Here is a 17,651-nt window from a genome sequence, read left to right on the forward strand (position 1 = left end):
CCCGCCGGCCCCTCACCGTTGCCGGGTGACTCGCCCTCCCCGCCGTCCTCAGCACCGGCAGCAGGTTCCTCCGCCTCTTCCTACCCCGGGGGGCCGGTGCGGGCCTCTCCTCGCCTCCGCGCTCCTCTCGCAGCCCTCCTGCCGCGGCCGCCGCCTCCCGCGCCGTCTCCCGCGGCCGCCGCGCTGCCGAGTCGGGCGCCGTCCGTCCCCAGAGCCGCTGCGTCGCTCGAGCGCGCCTCCGCGAGCCGGGGGGTCCCCAACGGTAGCGGCGGCAACGGGCGGAAGTGACGCGCTGACTGACAGGTGCAGCGCGCGCCCCCCCCCCTCGGGGTCACGTGATGCGGGGAGGAGGGGGAGGGGTCGCCGGTGGCGCCGCGGCGGCGCTGAGGGAAGGCGGGAGGCGGCGGCGCTGAGGCGAAGACGGGCGGCGCCCTGCCGCCCCTCAGCGACGCCCCGGGCCCCTCACAGCAGCTTCCCCCCCCCCAACACACACACACACACCCCGGGGCGGAGCCGGCCCGGCAGCGGGGCTCGCCGCCGCCGGGCGGGAAGGCGGCTGCGGCCGTGTCCGTGCCCGGCGGGCGGCCCCGCGCTGCCCCCGCCGCCTCAGGCGCTGACAGGCTGCGACAGGGAACAGCTCAGGCGCTGACCGAAGGATGAACTTTCTTATTTTTAACCCTGCGGCCATTCTGCCTTCTGTCCGTGCGGGTTCAGGGGTGCCCGGGGCGTAATCAAAGGCGTTAATACCAATAATTGAGATTTCTGTTCCATTTTTGCGTTCATCATAGCCACACGCAATCTACAGGGAGCACTGGAGTATTTTCCGAACTAAAACAGAGCACTAGGAGCAATCGCTCCCTAGCATTTCCCAAGCGCAAGCATGTCAGCAATAACGAAGTGCCCTCAGACCACGAGCGGTTTGAAATACAAAATTTAGTAACCTTAAACTAAGTTAGCGTAAGCGAGTGTGGAGATGCAAGCTCGCACAAGGCGTGTTCAAAGCCGTGCCTCACAGACTACCCTTCCCGCATGCCGCATTGAAGCTACAACAGCTTCTTCTGTAATGCAGCGCCTGCAGCCATAAGGTGGTGGGTTTAATAAGCATTTGAGGAAATTCAGATTTACTTAGTAAAAATCCTCTTAGGAGAAGCTTTTTTTCCATTAAAAAAAAAATCCTTACAAAGAAATACATGAAAGGAAAAAATGATAGAAGTAGGATGAGATTAGTTGAAACTTCTAAATTTCCAATAACTGGGAGGGTTTTGTTTCAGGTTTTACAAAATGGATTCTAAATTTTAATCTAGAGATGCATGTTCTTGTAAAATTCATTAAGAATTATTACATTCAGCATCTGAAGAAGGGAGAATCACAATCCTACAGTAAATTAGCTTATTTTTTAATCTAAAGCTGTATTTTTTTGCTAGAAGGTGGGGTATCATTGGAAGTTGCCTTACAAAGACAATAAAATGCATAGGGTCAAAGTAAATGACCTCAGGAGATTTGTATTTTCTGTCAGTCTGCTTCCACAGCAGTTTTCTCCACTTGAATAGTTAATAAGATTTCCTCACATCAGGATGAGGTTCCAGAATTTGTATTTTGTATACATAGCTGTGTTCTTTCTGATTCATTTAGCCTCATCAACAACAATAAAGATACTGAATCAGAACAAGCTGGCAATTTTGTTGATGAAACATGGGAGAGAACGGACTCCAGCTGGCTCTTCAGCGGATATGTTGGCTACTTGACAGGAATAAAACTGCAAGAAATCTGACACAGAAAACACATGCAGAGAGAGAGGAGACAGACAGTATAGAGGCAGGCAGGTAGGCAGGCGTTGCGCAGCACCTGTTCACTGGTTTTAAGTCCAAGACAGTATATTCCCTGCCCTGAACTGGCTCCGAGTACGCCATTTCGTGCCAGCTTGTCCTACCTCTTTTCAAATGCTTCCAATGCTCTTTGCAGGGGACAGACATATGCAGTCCCAGGCTGCCATTTTAGGCTTTTCTGCTCTTTTTGTGTTCTCACATCCCAGTTCTGAAAGTTTGAGGAGAACCTGGGAGTCCTGGTGTTTCAGCCACTCTTTTTAAGTAGTAAAAATAGAGGGGAGAGAGGGAGCAACTTAATGAGCGGCTGCATGGTTACAACCCCATCACACAGCTGTTGAAAGTATCAGCTTTTCAGGCTACTGTTAAAAATTGCTATGGAGCGCTGTGATAGCTGTTTCCATCCCTTTCCTGCTATCTCAATGTGCATCTCATGTTTTATGGTATCACTTTGTCATTCTCCCACTTACAGGATATGCAGACTGCAGCACGGCTTGCAGATGTCCAACCTAGTTTAAGCAGTTTAGTCGTGACAGCAGAGCTCCGCACAGGCTCATTTACCCCCTCCAAACCCGCAGGCGCACACAGAGCAGCCTCAGCCCGAGCAGGGGTGCTGCAGGTGCATGGCTGCAGTCACATCACGTGGCACAGGGCTGTCACCGCGTGTCAGGACATATGACACAGCACTGTCTTGCGCAGAGTCTATGGCAGGGCCGCAGCATGGGGCTGCTCACGAGGAGAAGGACCCGTTCCCCAGCTGCTGCACAGCTCCAGGAGCTCGGCAGATGCGGCCGGTCAGCAACTGGCTCGTAGGACCGAAGAGGCACAGTGCTGTGGCATCCCCGTCTCATCAGTAAATCCATGCCCAGAGGCACACCCCTAAGGATGAGCAATTTCTGTAGCTCAGTGTGTTATCTTACAAGCCCAGCTGAGCTGCTCAACCCAAAAGTTTTATAGAGATTCTGCTGCTAGGCACTCACAAAGCAACTTGGTAGATCTGAAAAGATACTAGCATAATTCCCTTGTTTTCAGAAAAGGTATTCATGAGTATACATCATCAACGTAAGAGTATTCATCAGTACACGTCACAGTAGAACTAGAACCGTTTCTCTTTCATTGGTCCCTAATGTGAGTCTCCTGAGCTATAAGGAAGACTTCAGAATAAACACGCTCTGAAAACTAGCTTCTAATTAAGTCTAATTCCAGCAGCAGCCCTACACTGCTCCTCATCAGAAACTGAGCAAATGGGAGCAAAATGGCCCTATCCTGATGGTGCTCACTATTGAGCAAGGCTTAGTACAAACCGAGATAATACTCGAGAACTTAATCAATTTTGCAATATCATCCGATCTTTTGAAGTTTGATAGAACTGTTGCACAATTCTTTACCTTCATATTTGATCATTATCTTAATGGAATAACATGGAAATCTGATGCGTGGCAAAGCAAGACTTGCTCTGCTGTAATATCTGTATATTATATGCCAACAGTTTTTACTTGCGGAAAAATTATTCCTGCATTTATTTATCTGCACACAGATTATTTGACTTTCCTGGACTTGGAATTGCTCAGGTTTTGTCTCAGACAGACCCTATTGATATCTTACAAAAATACTGACAAACGTTTCAACACCAAAGAAGGAATGGCAAACAGTAACACTTCTCAGCTGGTTGCTCTGCAGAAAATTTTCCTTTCCTGTATGTTTTTTCCAGAAAAATAGGCATGTGCCTGAACTGAGTCTTTACTTTGTTCCTCTTTTCCAATGTTACAAAATTTTCTAACAAGCATTTTGCTTCAGGATGTCCAGCACAAGACATCTGGAAGCAATGGACACCCGTAACTCTCAATGGAGGCTCTAGGAAGAGCAAGTATTCAGTTATTCTGACTCATGATGTCCAAAAGGGCACCTAAAAATCAAAGTCCATTTTTTTAAAGCTTTGCCCTGTACTAACAAATGAAGCTTCACAACACTCAAGCAAACAGGTGAGAGACAAAAATCTATATTATGGAAGGAGAAACTCTGCACAGAGACATCCATTGATTTTTCCAAGATATATTCCATCCTCAAGATTGTCTGCCATTACTAGACGCATACGTAAGGATTTTTTTTACTTAATTCAATATCAGAGGCACATGTTCTATTAAATGTCAGATGTCTTTAGTTGGTTTTCTACCAGAGTTTTATGATTAAAGTAAACATTTACACATTTTTCCCTGCTTTTGAATACTTTGGGGGTCTGAATCTTGAGTTTGGAAGATCTACCTTTAGAGTAGAAGTCTAGGAATATGGGACAAATGTGGCTTTTAAGGCTTGTTCACATCTTAATTGCATGGTTGCATACTTAACAGGAGATAATTCTTCCCTTCTTGAAATTCAAGACATCGTAAGGTTAATTCAATCTTCTCAGTTCCATTTCCTCCCTTCTGTTCCCCTTCCCACACTCCCCCCCCCATCTGCAGACAGCTGAGTTGTTTGAATTTTATGCAAGCTAGTATTTATCCAACGGGAAAAATTATCCAATGTGTGCACCAGGCACAAGCAAAAATTACAGTATTGCACACTTTCCTTTTTCACTTCCTAGCTGCTTTTGTCCATATTCACCAGTTTGAGCAGCAGACAGACATGAACACATGCCTCAAAGCTAGTTTCCACTGAAAAGTTAACTTGAATTATAGCTTGAATGGCCTCATCCCTTTTAAATTCCTGTTCTTTGCACTTACAAAGACCTTCGCTTCAGCTGCAGTGGTGCTTTTAGCTTGAGTTGTGGAAAGGCTACAGTTCAAGTAAGCACCATTTGTCTGCTGCCAACACAATCGTCTCTGCTGCTCCCATGTTATTTCATGGTGTGGTCACTCTCACTCGGAGCAGACTAACTCCAGCGGAGTCAGTTTGAGTGTACAGGGCTCAAGTTAACCCTGAAATCAAGACATAGCCTTAATAAAACTGTAGCTGTTTTCTGTTCCTTATATATATTTATAAAAAACAAGTCATAGAAGTAGTTACTGAAAACTTTCTGTTATGGTCAGGTTATGCAGAGATAGCCATCAAGAGGCTAAATAGTCTAATCTTGTTCCTTTAGATCTTAGGGAACAAAAACAGCATTTAGCATAGTGTACTTACAAGCTTTCATTTAAACAGGCAAAAGATAACAAATGCGGAACCTACTGATTACCACTTTCTTATGTTAATGGTAGTTACTGGTGACCTTGTACATGCTATTTAATATGTATATGTTCAGCTTACTCCGCATAGCAAGTTTATAAAATTGGAAGAAGAATTCTGGAAAAGACGATATATGTATCCCTTCAAGCAGAAATAAAAATTTTCAGTCTGGAAACAGCCTAATATCTTTTCTAGCTGATCTCTGTGAACTATCATCTGGTGTGTTTCTCTGCTTGAGCAGCCTTGTTTTCTTAGACAGCTGAACAATGTCAAGGTTTATCTTATTTTGCCCAAAACCTAACACACCCTTAAGCTGCCAGGAGGTCCCAGGCTGTTGAAAGGGGAATGATTTTGCAACACAGAGAGAACTGCTACTTAGGCACCCATCAAAAATTCATCTACAGTCCCGTGTCCCAGAAGTCAAGGATATCATGGCTCCGTTACTAGCCCAGCACACAGAAGAACATCGCTTGAAATGACAGAGTCACCTATAGTCCCTTTTCCTTCTGGACAAAAAAAGTCTAAACTTAATAGGGAGTTAGTACATCTCTGGAGTTTATTATTATTAATACATGAAATCTTACTACTCCAGCTGCATGCTAGATGCCATAATCTAATCCTCATGCTATTTCATCTCAATACAAAATGGTGATTTTCCTTTTCTTTAAAGCAAAGAGAGTGAGAAATTTGATAGTGGAATGTCTAATTCCAGAGCAGTCAGCTCCACCAAGAAGTGCACCGCTGGAGAGTACTCTCAGTGCTCACCCAGGACTTCTCTGTCTTCCTGAGAGCTGTTGCTTGCAAGAGACGCTACTGTTACTGATGTCCAGACACAGAAAAGGGAGATATGGAAAAAAAAGAAACTGTAAGTAAAGAGCAGAAGTCATACTAAACTAGCAATTTTAGGCCAGTACTCATCACAAACTGTCATGTGTTCTATAGCATATTAAGTAATGTGACTAATACATCACATGCTTCTTTCCCCTCCCTGCCTTTGGGAGAGGAGCATGTGCATGGACATTTTGTATTAATTTTTCTCTCCCCCCTTTAATAATGCCCACACACCTTGCCACATTTGCTAGAGAAGGCAAGGCCAAAGCCCCGTACTTTGTTTCAGAAGAGTACCTACCTCAGTTTTGGGTCAGTCCCCAAGAAAGTTCAGTTGCAGGAATCTCCATCTGGCTAAATATTTAAAAATTCACCCCCGTACTGAGCTTTATAAGACTAAAAAGGAGGGAGAGAGGAAATTTCCACTCTCACAATCTTTGGTTTACTCTTTTAGTTCTTTGCTGCAATGGGACTCCTAGTATAGACTGCCTAAACTCCAGAGCTATTTGGGAAACACAGAGTTGGAAAAAATAGCCAGGGCAGGACTACCTACATTTAGCCTCTCCTCTCCCTCCCCTCAACCTCTATACACACCCACCCTTAAAGGCTTAATGGTCTAGACGTGAAAGCTGAAACACCTTAGCTAACGATAAAGTGTATACTGGAGGACAAGTATCAAGTATTTACACACTAGCAGCGCAGCATTACAACCGACACCCTGCCAAAGAGAGATCACTGCCTTAGTTACACTCCCAGGATTCATTGTCTCCTAGCCTGGGAACCTGTCTCCGTTCCCAAACATAGATATTTTTTTTGGCAGCAGGATGGAACAAAAGGCACAAAGAGAACTAAGAAAATCCTTTCAGTGAAGCTGTATTTCTTTTTCTGTTCCACCAAGGACAGGAAACCTCCTAATGCTTATTAGCAAGCCCAACCCTGCTACCTTTCTGGAAGGTGCTCAATTCTCATTGGAACCTAAAGCAATTAGGGTGCTTATAGCATCCAGCCCAGTGATTCTGACCTTGAAAAAATTATTCCCCTACCTTTAGCACCAAAAATACCACAACATTTTGAAAATGAAATCACTGTTATATTTGAGTGGGCGTGTTATTTCGAGACAGCACTAATGTGATTATAAAATCAGTTGTGTCAGCTTATTGGCTCAGCTACAGACACTGATCTGCTAGAGCGTCTGTTCCTCTAAACGGCTGTTCGCGTTAGGATGCCTCGTCCCTCTTCAATTCCATATAGAAATAAATGCAATCCGATTTCCACTGTTACACCAAAGAGAAAGAACCCCCCTTCTTCTTGCAGTCATCCACCCAATCTCCATGAAACCTGGCATTTCCAGGGCACATCTTGGGCCAAACATGAACACAGCATCCCCCAAAGCTGCGAAGGTTATGCCCAAACGAGTCACTACATCCAAGCCCCGCGGAGGCCGGGCTCGCTGGTTCCAAGTGCCAGCCGCCAAGGGAAAAAGCCGAGCAGCGACAGACTCCAAACCTCGCAGCCTCTCTCCTCAAACACCCCTCAATTTTCCTTCTCACTTGAGCTCCCTGTAAATGTTTCCTCTCACCTATTACTGCATCCTGGTAGCAAGTGTTTGTTTTCCTCTGTTCTTCTGTGGGTGTCTGACAGACGCTCAGTGGCTTGTGCTGCAAGGCATGGTTTAATGCTGTAAGTAGCAGGTGACTCACTGGTATCAGAGGTTTTGGTCCTGGCAGATTTGACTCAGACCTTCATCTTTTGGCAGTAGATTGAAATAAAATGAAGTTTACACTGTATCTGAGGCAGTTTTTCAGACATGACCCTACCAATATGGCTTTACGCACTTTTCTGTGTCTAGGATCTGTGAAGATCCTATAGCACTCCTGTTTGGCTTGCTCTGTTGGCTTAGCAGTTTTTTCTCATTTCTATATGACAGATCATTCAGTTGCCTCCCTGTACTCCAAAGACTTGTGGTTCAATGTTATGACAATCATTTCAGTGCCAGGTTCCTCTCACTGAAGTTGGCAATTCTGAAATCCTGCCATTAAAAGTGTTCTACCAAATAATTGTTTCATGGATATTAGAAAGAATATCCCAGCTCCCAGTGAGAGTAAGTGGTGTCCGAGTAAAATATCTCCTACCCATCTCTCCCCCCCCCCCGTAACCAGCTCATCTCGATGCCATGTGCTCTCTGTTCTGGCTCTCCCTGGAGCGCCTCCAGGCCAAACGCCACACAAAACTTTCCATATGAAAACCACACAGGGCTGTACCACACAGGGCATGTAAACACGAGGTTTGAATCCAGCAATAAATGTGTTTGACCACAGTTTGACCACAGCACCATACTAATGAGCTGCAGAGACTTGACAGAGAGTTTATGCAATGGTCAAGGTGTTTGTTAGAGATAAGTAGCTGCTGATTTGAACTGACAGTGAGAACATAATTTCTCATAATTACATTACATGGACTAATACTTGCACCTTCCTCAAAATCCCAACCCAGTATCAATTAAAAACCTAGTCATCTTCAGTTTTAAAACCCAAACAACTTACCAAAACTGTTTTTGATACTAGACCTGCCCAAAAGTTGGGCACTTAGAATAGTAGTGGTGAAAAAAAACAAGCATGCCCACCCTGTTTTAGCTTGTTTAGAAAAGCCTAAGTTCTGCTGTGCATGCTAAGGGCTAAGCCCTTGACTATGTACAGAAACCTAGATTCTTCTGCTTCACTGTCCTGAATACTTTGTTTGCTCTTTATATCTGAGAGAATTTGTGCCAGTCTAAAAACGAAAATGGTTTTCCCCTATAGATCTTTCCATTATAAGAATTCTAATTGTCACTTGTAAAAATGGATAGTCAAGTACTTATGAATATTCATTCATGAACTGCATGAATTCGTGAATCATTCAGATTACATTTTAAAGTTTTTTTCTGAACTTAGGATCCTCTAAATCTGGTGTCCAGCCTAACACGAAGAGCTTAATGCTGTCTCTTTAAACAGACGCTAAGACTGTTCAGTGCCAAATCTCAGCTATGGCTAATACTGAATATTCACCCAGCAGCTGCCTTCCTGCTTATTCCCATGAGTTTTTGGTCAAGAACACAGCTTTCTATTTTTGACAATTGGTTGGAGTAAGGGGAGGGAAGCAAGGCAACTGAGTCCTGACACTAAACATTACTGGTACGCACAGAAATTGATTTTGCATGGATGGTCAGTGCAAATGCAGAGGCAGCCAAGCCAGTGTGCACAAGTTAGCTGAGCTTTTAATCATAACAAAAAGGTAGCTATGTTACTGCCAGGACAATTTCAGGTCCAGAAGCAGCACAGCCAGGTTTGCAGAGTCTTGGGCTTAGTGGGACCCAAACTACCTCTTGGGAGCTCCAACGCGGTAGCATTATCCAGGTTTTTCCACTGTTAAGGTCCTCCATTCTCCTTTACCTCAAATAACGCAGACATGGCCTTAGAGAAAAAACTCTCAGACAGCCATTTGCGAGAGCACTCAGCAAATCCTCCATTTTCTGAAGGTAAGGAAAATGGGAATGGATTAAGGAAGGAATCACTGGGTGGGAAGGAACTACTATTTATGAATGCTCATGAGTAAAAAGAATCATCTTTTCTCGGTGTGTGTTCGTATATTTTAATTTAAACACACATTGGAAAGAGATTCGTTCCTTCAAACACATCCATTTTCTCAATGCACACACATCATTCAGCCTCAGAAATGCTCTAAGTCTATTATGCCAACAGAAGAATCTACATTACCTTCTTGGGGCTCTGAATCGGCTGCATTCATCTGCCCAAAAGTGGTCTCACAGCTGCACAATAGATGTCTGAGCTCATTGTCTAGACTCCCTTTATAGTCAGTAGAGAAAAACAGATATTCCTAGCGCACGATTAATTTCATCCTAAGTTAGATGCCTAAAACAGATTGGATGACTGGCACTGTAGAAGTGTTTATTTCTCTCCATTGACTATCAGGGAGTCTTGACAAGTAATTCAGGTGGAGACACCTCAAGTTATACAAGATGAAACCCACCCCAGCATCTTAGGAAGATGCACATAGCCCTTCCCTCCCAAACTGGAAGGCCTTGAAAAATGATTCCCCAAATAGCAGATCGGGAAGCAAAGCTGAAGAACACGGATGAGAGACTTCATAGCCCGAGAATTGTCCATAGCCCTTGCAAGCGGCAGCTCTAGGAGGTGGCTACACATAATGTTCACGTGCTGCACTGTCTCGTCTCCATTCAGTTTTTTGTCTTAATACAAAATGCATCTTGCTGCTGAGCCAAATACACCAAAGAGCTATAAACCATTTTAAAGATTTTTCAGAAATCGCGTCACTCAGCATCTGCAGAATATTCTCCGCACTGCTCAGCCTTCCTCCCTTCTCTGCAGCTGAAGAGATTCCCCGTGAGCGAGCCCAGCGTGGTTCACGCTGTTGGGACCGGCTGAACACAGGGGGAAGGCTACGTGAGCAGGACGCACAAATGCGGCTTCTTACGCAGTCAAGGCAGGAAGGTCGACTATGGGCAACTCCCAAGGTCCTGCTTGTAGAGCAAGAGCACCTTAGGTCAAAGGAGGATCTATCAGGTGGTTTTGTAGCTCCTGAAATGGGTATGAATAAAAGATTCTTTGTTCTTCCCTTCCGGACACATTCCTGGCAGCCAGCTTAGTGCTCACGCTGTTGCTTATCTCTAGATTTGGCCCTGGATTGCAGCAATACTACCATGCCTGTGTTTAGAGTCCTCTCTAGCCAAAAGCACGTGCTTCTGTCGACCAAAGCGTTTAGGATATTCCCCAAGTGCTTTGCTGAATTGGTCTAAAAACTATGCACAAAATAATGCTGCGACGCCAGCCCTTAATACAGCTCCAAACCGCAAATCAACTCCAAACCTCTGCATTGCAAAAGAAGAGAAGGGCAGGAAGGGAAACTTAAATATTATTGTCTTGGTAAATGGGAAGGAAAAAAAAAAATCTATTTTGGCAGTTTTCCAGGGTCAGCTTCTCCGTTCCCCTCCCTCATCTAATTTCTGCAGTGGCAATCTGTCCTTCTCCTAAATGCTGAGCAATCCCAGCAGTAAACTAATCAATATTAATAGCGATAGGATAGGACTGGGGAGGGGGGAGGAAGAGAGGAGGGATTAACATGACCTTTTTAAACTCACACTGCCTCAGACGGTCACGAAGCAGCTGAGGAGAAAGCAGCCAGACGGTAATGACATGTGGTTTTAGTAGCTTTTCATTTGTTTTTCCTGTGCATATTTACTTCTGTTGTCTCAGTACAGATAGCAATTAAATCAGATTGTCTTAAGGAAGGAAAAAATATAATTCTATCTGCGATCTCTGGGCCAAATGCATCCTTGATGGGAACTCCGTTGAAATCAGTGGAATAACACACAGGATGATTTTTATCTTGAATTTCTATTAAAAGCAGCAATTAGATTAGGGAAGTTTTGACAGGTGGAGTGTTTAATGCTGGTATTTTTTATGGATTTCTTTTATAATAGGGTATAATCAAAAACACTGAGCATGCGACTTGAATATTGAGTGTGAGAGCAAACAAAGGATTCTATGAACCAGTCTTCCTATTGTTAAGCACAAGTGTACACAGCAGCTAATCCAGATATGTATGTTTGCATGTATGTACTTAGGTTAGCGTACTCAGAATTAAAGAAAAAAATCCTATTAATTAAAAAAAAATCATAATTCAAACTATTTGCTCATATTGGATTTATGGTTTATTGTAGACTTTCTGGTTACCAATATTCCTTAAAATAGAGGTTTATGTCAGGAGGTGACATGGATTATTGTCAATTAATGCATTGTCTTTACTTAAATATTTTTGTTTCCATGTTGAGGATATGATTTTTCTGAGAAGTCTAGATAAACATCTATTTATATCTTTCCTCTTTTGCTTTGAAAGAGCCATGCTTTAGGGAGAGGTCCCAGATTGAGGTGTTAGATTTGTGTTGTTTTTGAATAAACATTTTTATGGGATTTTCATTTTTAGAGCAGAAAATGCTTTGCAGATGGCTGATATCACAGCACTAGCAAATAAAGCCACGGGTGTGTTTTTTCTTCCTTTGTCAGGACCCATCATGTCCGACAAACCAGATTTTGCAGAAATTGAAACATTTGACAAGACCAAACTGAAGAAGACTGAAACCAGAGAAAAAAATCCATTGCCCACTAAAGAAAGTAAGTGTTTATAAGGCTATCTGAACTAAGAACAGTAAGGACACAATCTGTATTGCAGTTGATATGCAAAATGAATACTAATCATAGGATTAATGGCTCAAACTCATCCCTGACTTTAACTGGGGATAATGCTAAGGCTTACACTATACGTTGGGCTTCCAAAGATACGAACAGTTATAACGACTTCGTGTTTTGTCTGAAGAATCCTTTCTGATGGGATTGATCCAGCTGCTGCTGAAAGCAAGACCAGTTTTCCTGCTGCCCACAGGTAGCAGGATCAAACTGTGTGTAATTGCCACGTTAGCAGCTTCTTTAGAGGCACGGATACGGAGGTGAACTCTTGCAAATCCCTGGCTGACGAGCATTCCCAGAAGGTGCCCAGGCACCGTGTTTAGCAATATCATCAGGCACATGAGCTGCTGCCCTCCACTGGGTGACCAGCATCAGCCCTGGGCAGGAGACCTCCATGCACCTCCCGGGGGAGCAAGGCAACCAGAGGAGACTACCTTTGCCGTGTCCGATAGAGATCCTCCCTTAGCAGAGTGCTGCACCCTGGGCTTTTTCCTGCAAACTCTTCTCCCATACATGCACTGCACACAGGGAGCCAGATGAGAGCTGTGATTCACACTGAGCTCTGGACATGGAAACGGCAGCTTCTCTGCATTTGGATCGGATCCTGAGTTTCCTTTAAAAGGGTATCACTAAGCAGAAAGGGAACTAAGGGCTCCTCTAGTTGTTAAATGGTTCGAAGGATTCTGCTTTGGATGCATCAGTATTGATAGTCATGGAGACATACTGTCCCCCAATGTAAGAAACCTAGTTTTTCCCCTGTGTTTTGTTATCCCTGCAGGAGCTGAAGCTGTAATAGAGAGGTTTGCATATCATGAACTGCACCCCACTTGCTGCACTGACGGGGGAACATTGGGGGGGGGGGTGGAGGGGGAGAATAGGGCAGCATTTCCAGGCTGTGAGAACTTAACATCCCCTGGATACAAGAATGACTGTAGAAATTTGTGTTCTGCAGAATCATCATAACTGTTATTGATGACACTTTGTTTCCTGTGTTTTTTCTGGCAGCTATTGAACAGGAAAAGCAAAGTGAAAGTACTTCCTGAGCATAAAATTGAAGACGTGATGGCTGCTTCTTCAGTGGGGTTTTGGCTTCCAAGTTGGGGTTCTGCCCCTTTTCCTTACTCTGTGTTTGTTGTCCATTTAATTTAACAAGCATTTGTTCGTTTTGTGTTCTCCGGGAAAGTTTGTTTTGCATTGGTTCAACGAGGAATTTTGTATTTGTGTTTGTATTCTTAAAATTGTAATTCAAAGTTCTGTATCAACCCTATTACTTGCCCCCCCCAAAAGCAATTTGCATACAAAAATTGTTTTCCTAAACCTCACAATAAACAGGTTTCTTCTGATCAGCTGTCTTCACAACTTGCTGAAATAGGGTTTACGCTGTGACTCTTACTAGCATCCTTATCACCCGTTTGCATTGCCGCGGTGTCTAGAGATCGCAGCCAGGTCGGGGAGGGTTACGCTGGGCACAGACAGGTCCTCCTGGGCCCTTAAACAGCTGCTCTGCGCGAGCACGTACATTTGTATGCTGCAGACCCCCAGAGCTCCGCGGGGAGTCACCCCTCAGCAGATCATCGGTATCCGTGGGCAGGCGAGGAGGGAAGAAAGCGCTGGCCCGATGGCAAGGCAACGTCTACCCTTGTGCGCCCACGTCATTCCCGCTGCATTGGGAAGAAGGGAGCACCCCTTCCAGGGCTGCAGGCCACTCGGGTGCCGCTCGTGCAGCCCTGCTACCTGTCTCTGCTTCTTGCTGTACCTGAGGAGGCACCGTCCCTATGGACACTGATCCATCGCTGTCACAGCAGCCGTGGGGACGTCATGCCCTTCCTCGTCTCTCTCAAGATGCCGTTTCAGGGGAACTCTGGGAGGCAAACTTTATAAGCTAATAGCTCCTAACTTTTCATATCCACAGCTTAGCATCACACATGAGCAATATGGGAAGCTGTTGGCCAGTTTGTCATATCTGAGAGTAGGTTAGAGGTCTCAAAGACAAGCAAGTTCCTACAAACTCCATGAAAAACGTGGTAGCTGGGCTAGGGGAAGACTCAAATTCGCATCGCAGATGGGAAAAAAGGCTGTAGCAGCATCTCATCGGTTATTTGCTCTCTTCAGCCTGCCAAGATCCAGTCAACCTTGGCACCAGCCACGGTGCACACAGCCTTTCACCCATCTGATCCAAAGACATACAGAACGGTTCTGCTTGTGCACATGGTGCACAGGTGGGGGGAGAAGGAAAGAGAATAATAAATATTGCACTGAGAGATTTGGGGGGACAAAAGGGAGACATTCAACAGCAAGCGGGTGGAGGGCACAAACCTTGAGAGCAAACAAGGTTTCCTCAAGTCTCCGTTACTGTTGGTGCAACAACATCCTCGCTGGTGTGTGGAGGGTTTGGCAAAATTGACTCTGGTCCCAGTTCTGTTCTCAATTACATAATACCATGTTATCGCTGGAATTAATTTGCAATCATCATTTAAAAAAAAAAATCAAGTGCTTATTCTGGGCAGATAAATTGCTATCATTGAAACTTCAATTTGATCATACTTGCACTGTGAAATAGGAGTAATTCCATGGACTTCAAACACGGTTACTCTGGACTTGTATTAGCGTAAAGCAAGAGAAACTGGCCTATAGGCTTCAGAAATAGAAATGAACGGTTAGCGTGGTATTTAGAAAGCTCTCATTTACTTTGGAGCAGCTTGACCTTTGACATTTAATGTGAATGGTAAAACCTATAATCAAACAACAGCAACCTAGCCACAGAGCAGGTGACTTCCAGCAGCAACAGAAAATAAACACCAGAGCTGGCCGAGAGACCAAGGGAAAACATCTGACATGTAGAAGAAGCGATTTCAGCTAGACTGAGCTTCATTAACTCTAGCGGCATTCGCCAGAGAGCTAAGACGGGAATTTGAATCACGGCTCATCAGTTAAAGGCTGCTGCTGCTACAAGCAGTGTTTTGTTATCAGGACCGAGCTTTTTTACACGTTCTCCTTTGGGGACCTCGTTCCCCTTGACACTGGACTCTAAGGGGTTTTTAAGTGTCTGCTGGATTTATTAATATTCATTTTTAATTAAAAGGTGAAAAACGTGAAAGGTTGAGAAATGAAGAAAATAGCTCCTTTGCCTTATGATTCATTCATCCCCCCGCACCGGGGCACCTCATTCCAGCTGCGGGTCAGAGAGCGTTTGACATTATTTAAATACCTGCTTTGATGACAGTTCCTTAAAGGAGAGAGCAGAGTTAATGCGGAGAGAAGCAACACCTACTGGGAGCTAGCACAGCTAACGCCGCCCGGCCGGATCAGCCGGCGCTTTTCTGAACGATCGTTTTGGCAGCGACTAACCTCAGTCTGCCTCCTGCTTGGAAGGGCTGGAAAGTTAGGGTTTGTCCTTGCAAGGAAACCGCCTGCGATAGCAGCGCTGGTACGCTTGCTCTTAGGAGGGGAGCGATCATACGGAAAGAGCTCGCCTACACGGGGATTCACGGGAGGATGGCTCCGATTGAAAAGCTATTGCCAGCAGCGTACAGCACCCGGACTGGGTTGTTGTGTGGGTTTTTTGTTTTTCTGAGATTTTTTGGCCGGGAGACAGCATTTCTTTCCGTGTGACAACCTCCCTCCTTCTCTGCCAGCTCAGAGCACGTGCCAAGTCCCGGAGCACAGCAAGCTGCAAATCACCGAAAGCTTCTTTCATGCAACCGAACCGGTGGCAAGTGTCTGGGCCTCCAAATTCTTCCAGAAACTCCAGTTCTGGGCTTTGTCCTCAAAGTGCACTTTGCGGGAGGACTAGAAGTAAGGCCTGGCCAAAGCAAGAAAGCCACAGAGAGATTCCCCGCTTTTGTTCAGAGCGGAGGATTGCAGTACGGCTCTAGGGGGAGATGAGAGAGACCAGAGCGCTGCCTACAGCCCCCGAGCTGTAGGGACAGCGAGTTTGTCCCAGCGCTTCGCCCCCGGCTGCTCCTCCTGCTCCTGCCACCAGGCTCGCTCTGCCCCCATCGAAACTCCTCCTGGCTTAGCCATTTGCATTGAAAGCCTGATACAGCAAAACCAAAGTCTTAGCACTTCATTCGTGTAGCTTATCCTGCTGAAAAGGCTACCTGGACTAATGAAATTTAAGCCAACTTCCCCACCCCGAGATGTGGCTGCAAAATCTGTTGAGCTACAGCAAAGTCCAGAGCAGCTGCTGGATGCTCGGCCGAACCCCAGCGCTGCCGCAGGCTCCTCGCTGCAACGAAAGCACCAGCGACGCCAGCGTGGGTCGTTTGCGCAGCACGTTGCAGAGAGGAATTAAGATGGATATAGCTCGCGTTTCTGCTTTTGCTCGTTTGCTCCTTGTTAGCTCAGTGCTCTGCTTCACACATTGGCTCTTTTAGTCGCTAGAATAGGTAGAACAAGGAAAGAAAAGAAGAATAAAAAAATCCCTCGCTCTTTTTGTTTAGCTCAGTGGGGAAGAGGGAAGAGGAGTTGCAATAGTCCCTCTTCCTCGTTCTCTCTTCCTGGTCACTTCAGTCCAGGAACAAGACTGGATTATAAGATTAAAATTCACAAAGACCAAAGACAGGTCTGGCTTTCTGTTACTTCAGGCAAATAGCGTCACACCCCTTACCTGCAGGGCAAGCTGGGCCACGAACCAGGAAGCTGCTATTCAGTCAAGGCTAAGAGAGGGAGTTTTCATCATTCCAGTCATTCTACTAGTGAAATATTTGTTCCCGATATTAGGAGAGAACTATGAGATGAGACAAACCAAACCAAACCCCTCATGCCCACCTGGGAACTGCTTTCTCGGTGTTAGCCAGCTTCTGACCTTCACTGCCCACAGAAGCATCCCCAGGCTCCAAAGCTCCCTGCAGCCAACAGCCACCGCTCCAGGAGCAAGGTCCTTTTCCATCCATGTGTAGGCAAGAAGCTGATGGAGACAGCTTCATCAGCAAACCAACAAGGTCCAGGTGGGAAACTTAAAGCTCTTTGCTAATTACCAGTAACCCTTTGCTGGTTTTGGCCTTGGTCCCTTATATAATGACTCACTACCTTACAACTCCTCCAAAGGACAACCAGCTTCTGAGCTAACCCAGTCACAGCAGCAAAGTCAGTGTATATAGATAAATGCCGGCTTTCCTCATATCTCCATAAAGCCAGCCTTGCCTCCTCCGTCCCGGGGAGCGGGTCAGCCTTCCCGGGACCCTGGCTGGCTTCCCCGGCCGGTGTGAGGCAGCGCTGATGCTCTGCACCACCACAGAAACCCTCGTCCCTGGTTTCGGGGAGGCTGAACAGAGGAGCCCTGTGCTCCTGTCGTTATCGCGCAGATGCCGTTTGGTTCTGGAAGTCTCTTTAGGCAGGTGTTTGATAGCAGCAGGGAGGATGGATGCTGGACCCAGCTTTCCTGCAAGAAGGGCACACATATGTTGAGTTTCAGTTCAAGCCCAGCTAGAAACCACGTGGAGCTACTGCTCACATGGAGATACCGCTAACCCCAGCTCAGGTATCGCAGACCGTGTCCCAAAGCCCATAGGGTGTTTTTCCAAATTATGGAATGAGATCTCTTTGGGCATACTCTCTTATTTGGGTCATTAGTGCT

The 17,651-nt window shown here is 45.6% G+C and overlaps 2 protein-coding genes across 7 annotated transcripts in view; one reads left to right on the forward strand and one right to left on the reverse strand.

The window, feature by feature from the left end:
* FAM13B (family with sequence similarity 13 member B) overlaps positions 1-166 on the reverse strand; it is a 49,217-nt gene extending 49,051 nt beyond the window's left edge. For 4 of the 5 annotated variants that reach the window (XM_026063136.1, XM_026063137.1, XM_026063138.1 and 1 more), the window contains exon 1: positions 17-166. The gene's annotated coding sequence lies outside the window, so the exon portion shown is untranslated. The remainder of the gene's footprint in view (positions 1-16) is intronic. The other variant, XM_026063135.1, reaches the window with a different exon arrangement.
* A 900-nt stretch (positions 167-1,066) lies between these two features.
* Positions 1,067-13,324, forward strand: LOC112964779 (thymosin beta-12-like). 2 transcript variants are annotated; one of them, XM_026063310.1, is made up of 4 exons: positions 1,067-1,085; positions 5,698-5,850; positions 11,894-12,001; positions 13,079-13,324. In XM_026063310.1, exons 3-4 carry the CDS (start codon positions 11,902-11,904, stop codon positions 13,114-13,116), a joined length of 138 nt encoding a protein of 45 aa, XP_025919095.1. In that variant the 5' UTR covers positions 1,067-1,085; positions 5,698-5,850; positions 11,894-11,901; the 3' UTR covers positions 13,117-13,324. The 2 variants fall into 2 exon arrangements, with proteins under 2 accessions (XP_025919095.1, XP_025919096.1); XM_026063311.1 differs by lacking the exons at positions 1,067-1,085; positions 5,698-5,850 and adding an exon at positions 11,395-11,430.
* The last annotated feature ends 4,327 nt before the right edge of the window (positions 13,325-17,651 follow it).

Source organism: Apteryx rowi, unplaced genomic scaffold (genome assembly GCF_003343035.1).
Source record: "Apteryx rowi isolate R43461 unplaced genomic scaffold, aptRow1 scaffold_2, whole genome shotgun sequence".
Taxonomy (NCBI): domain Eukaryota; kingdom Metazoa; phylum Chordata; class Aves; order Apterygiformes; family Apterygidae; genus Apteryx; species Apteryx rowi.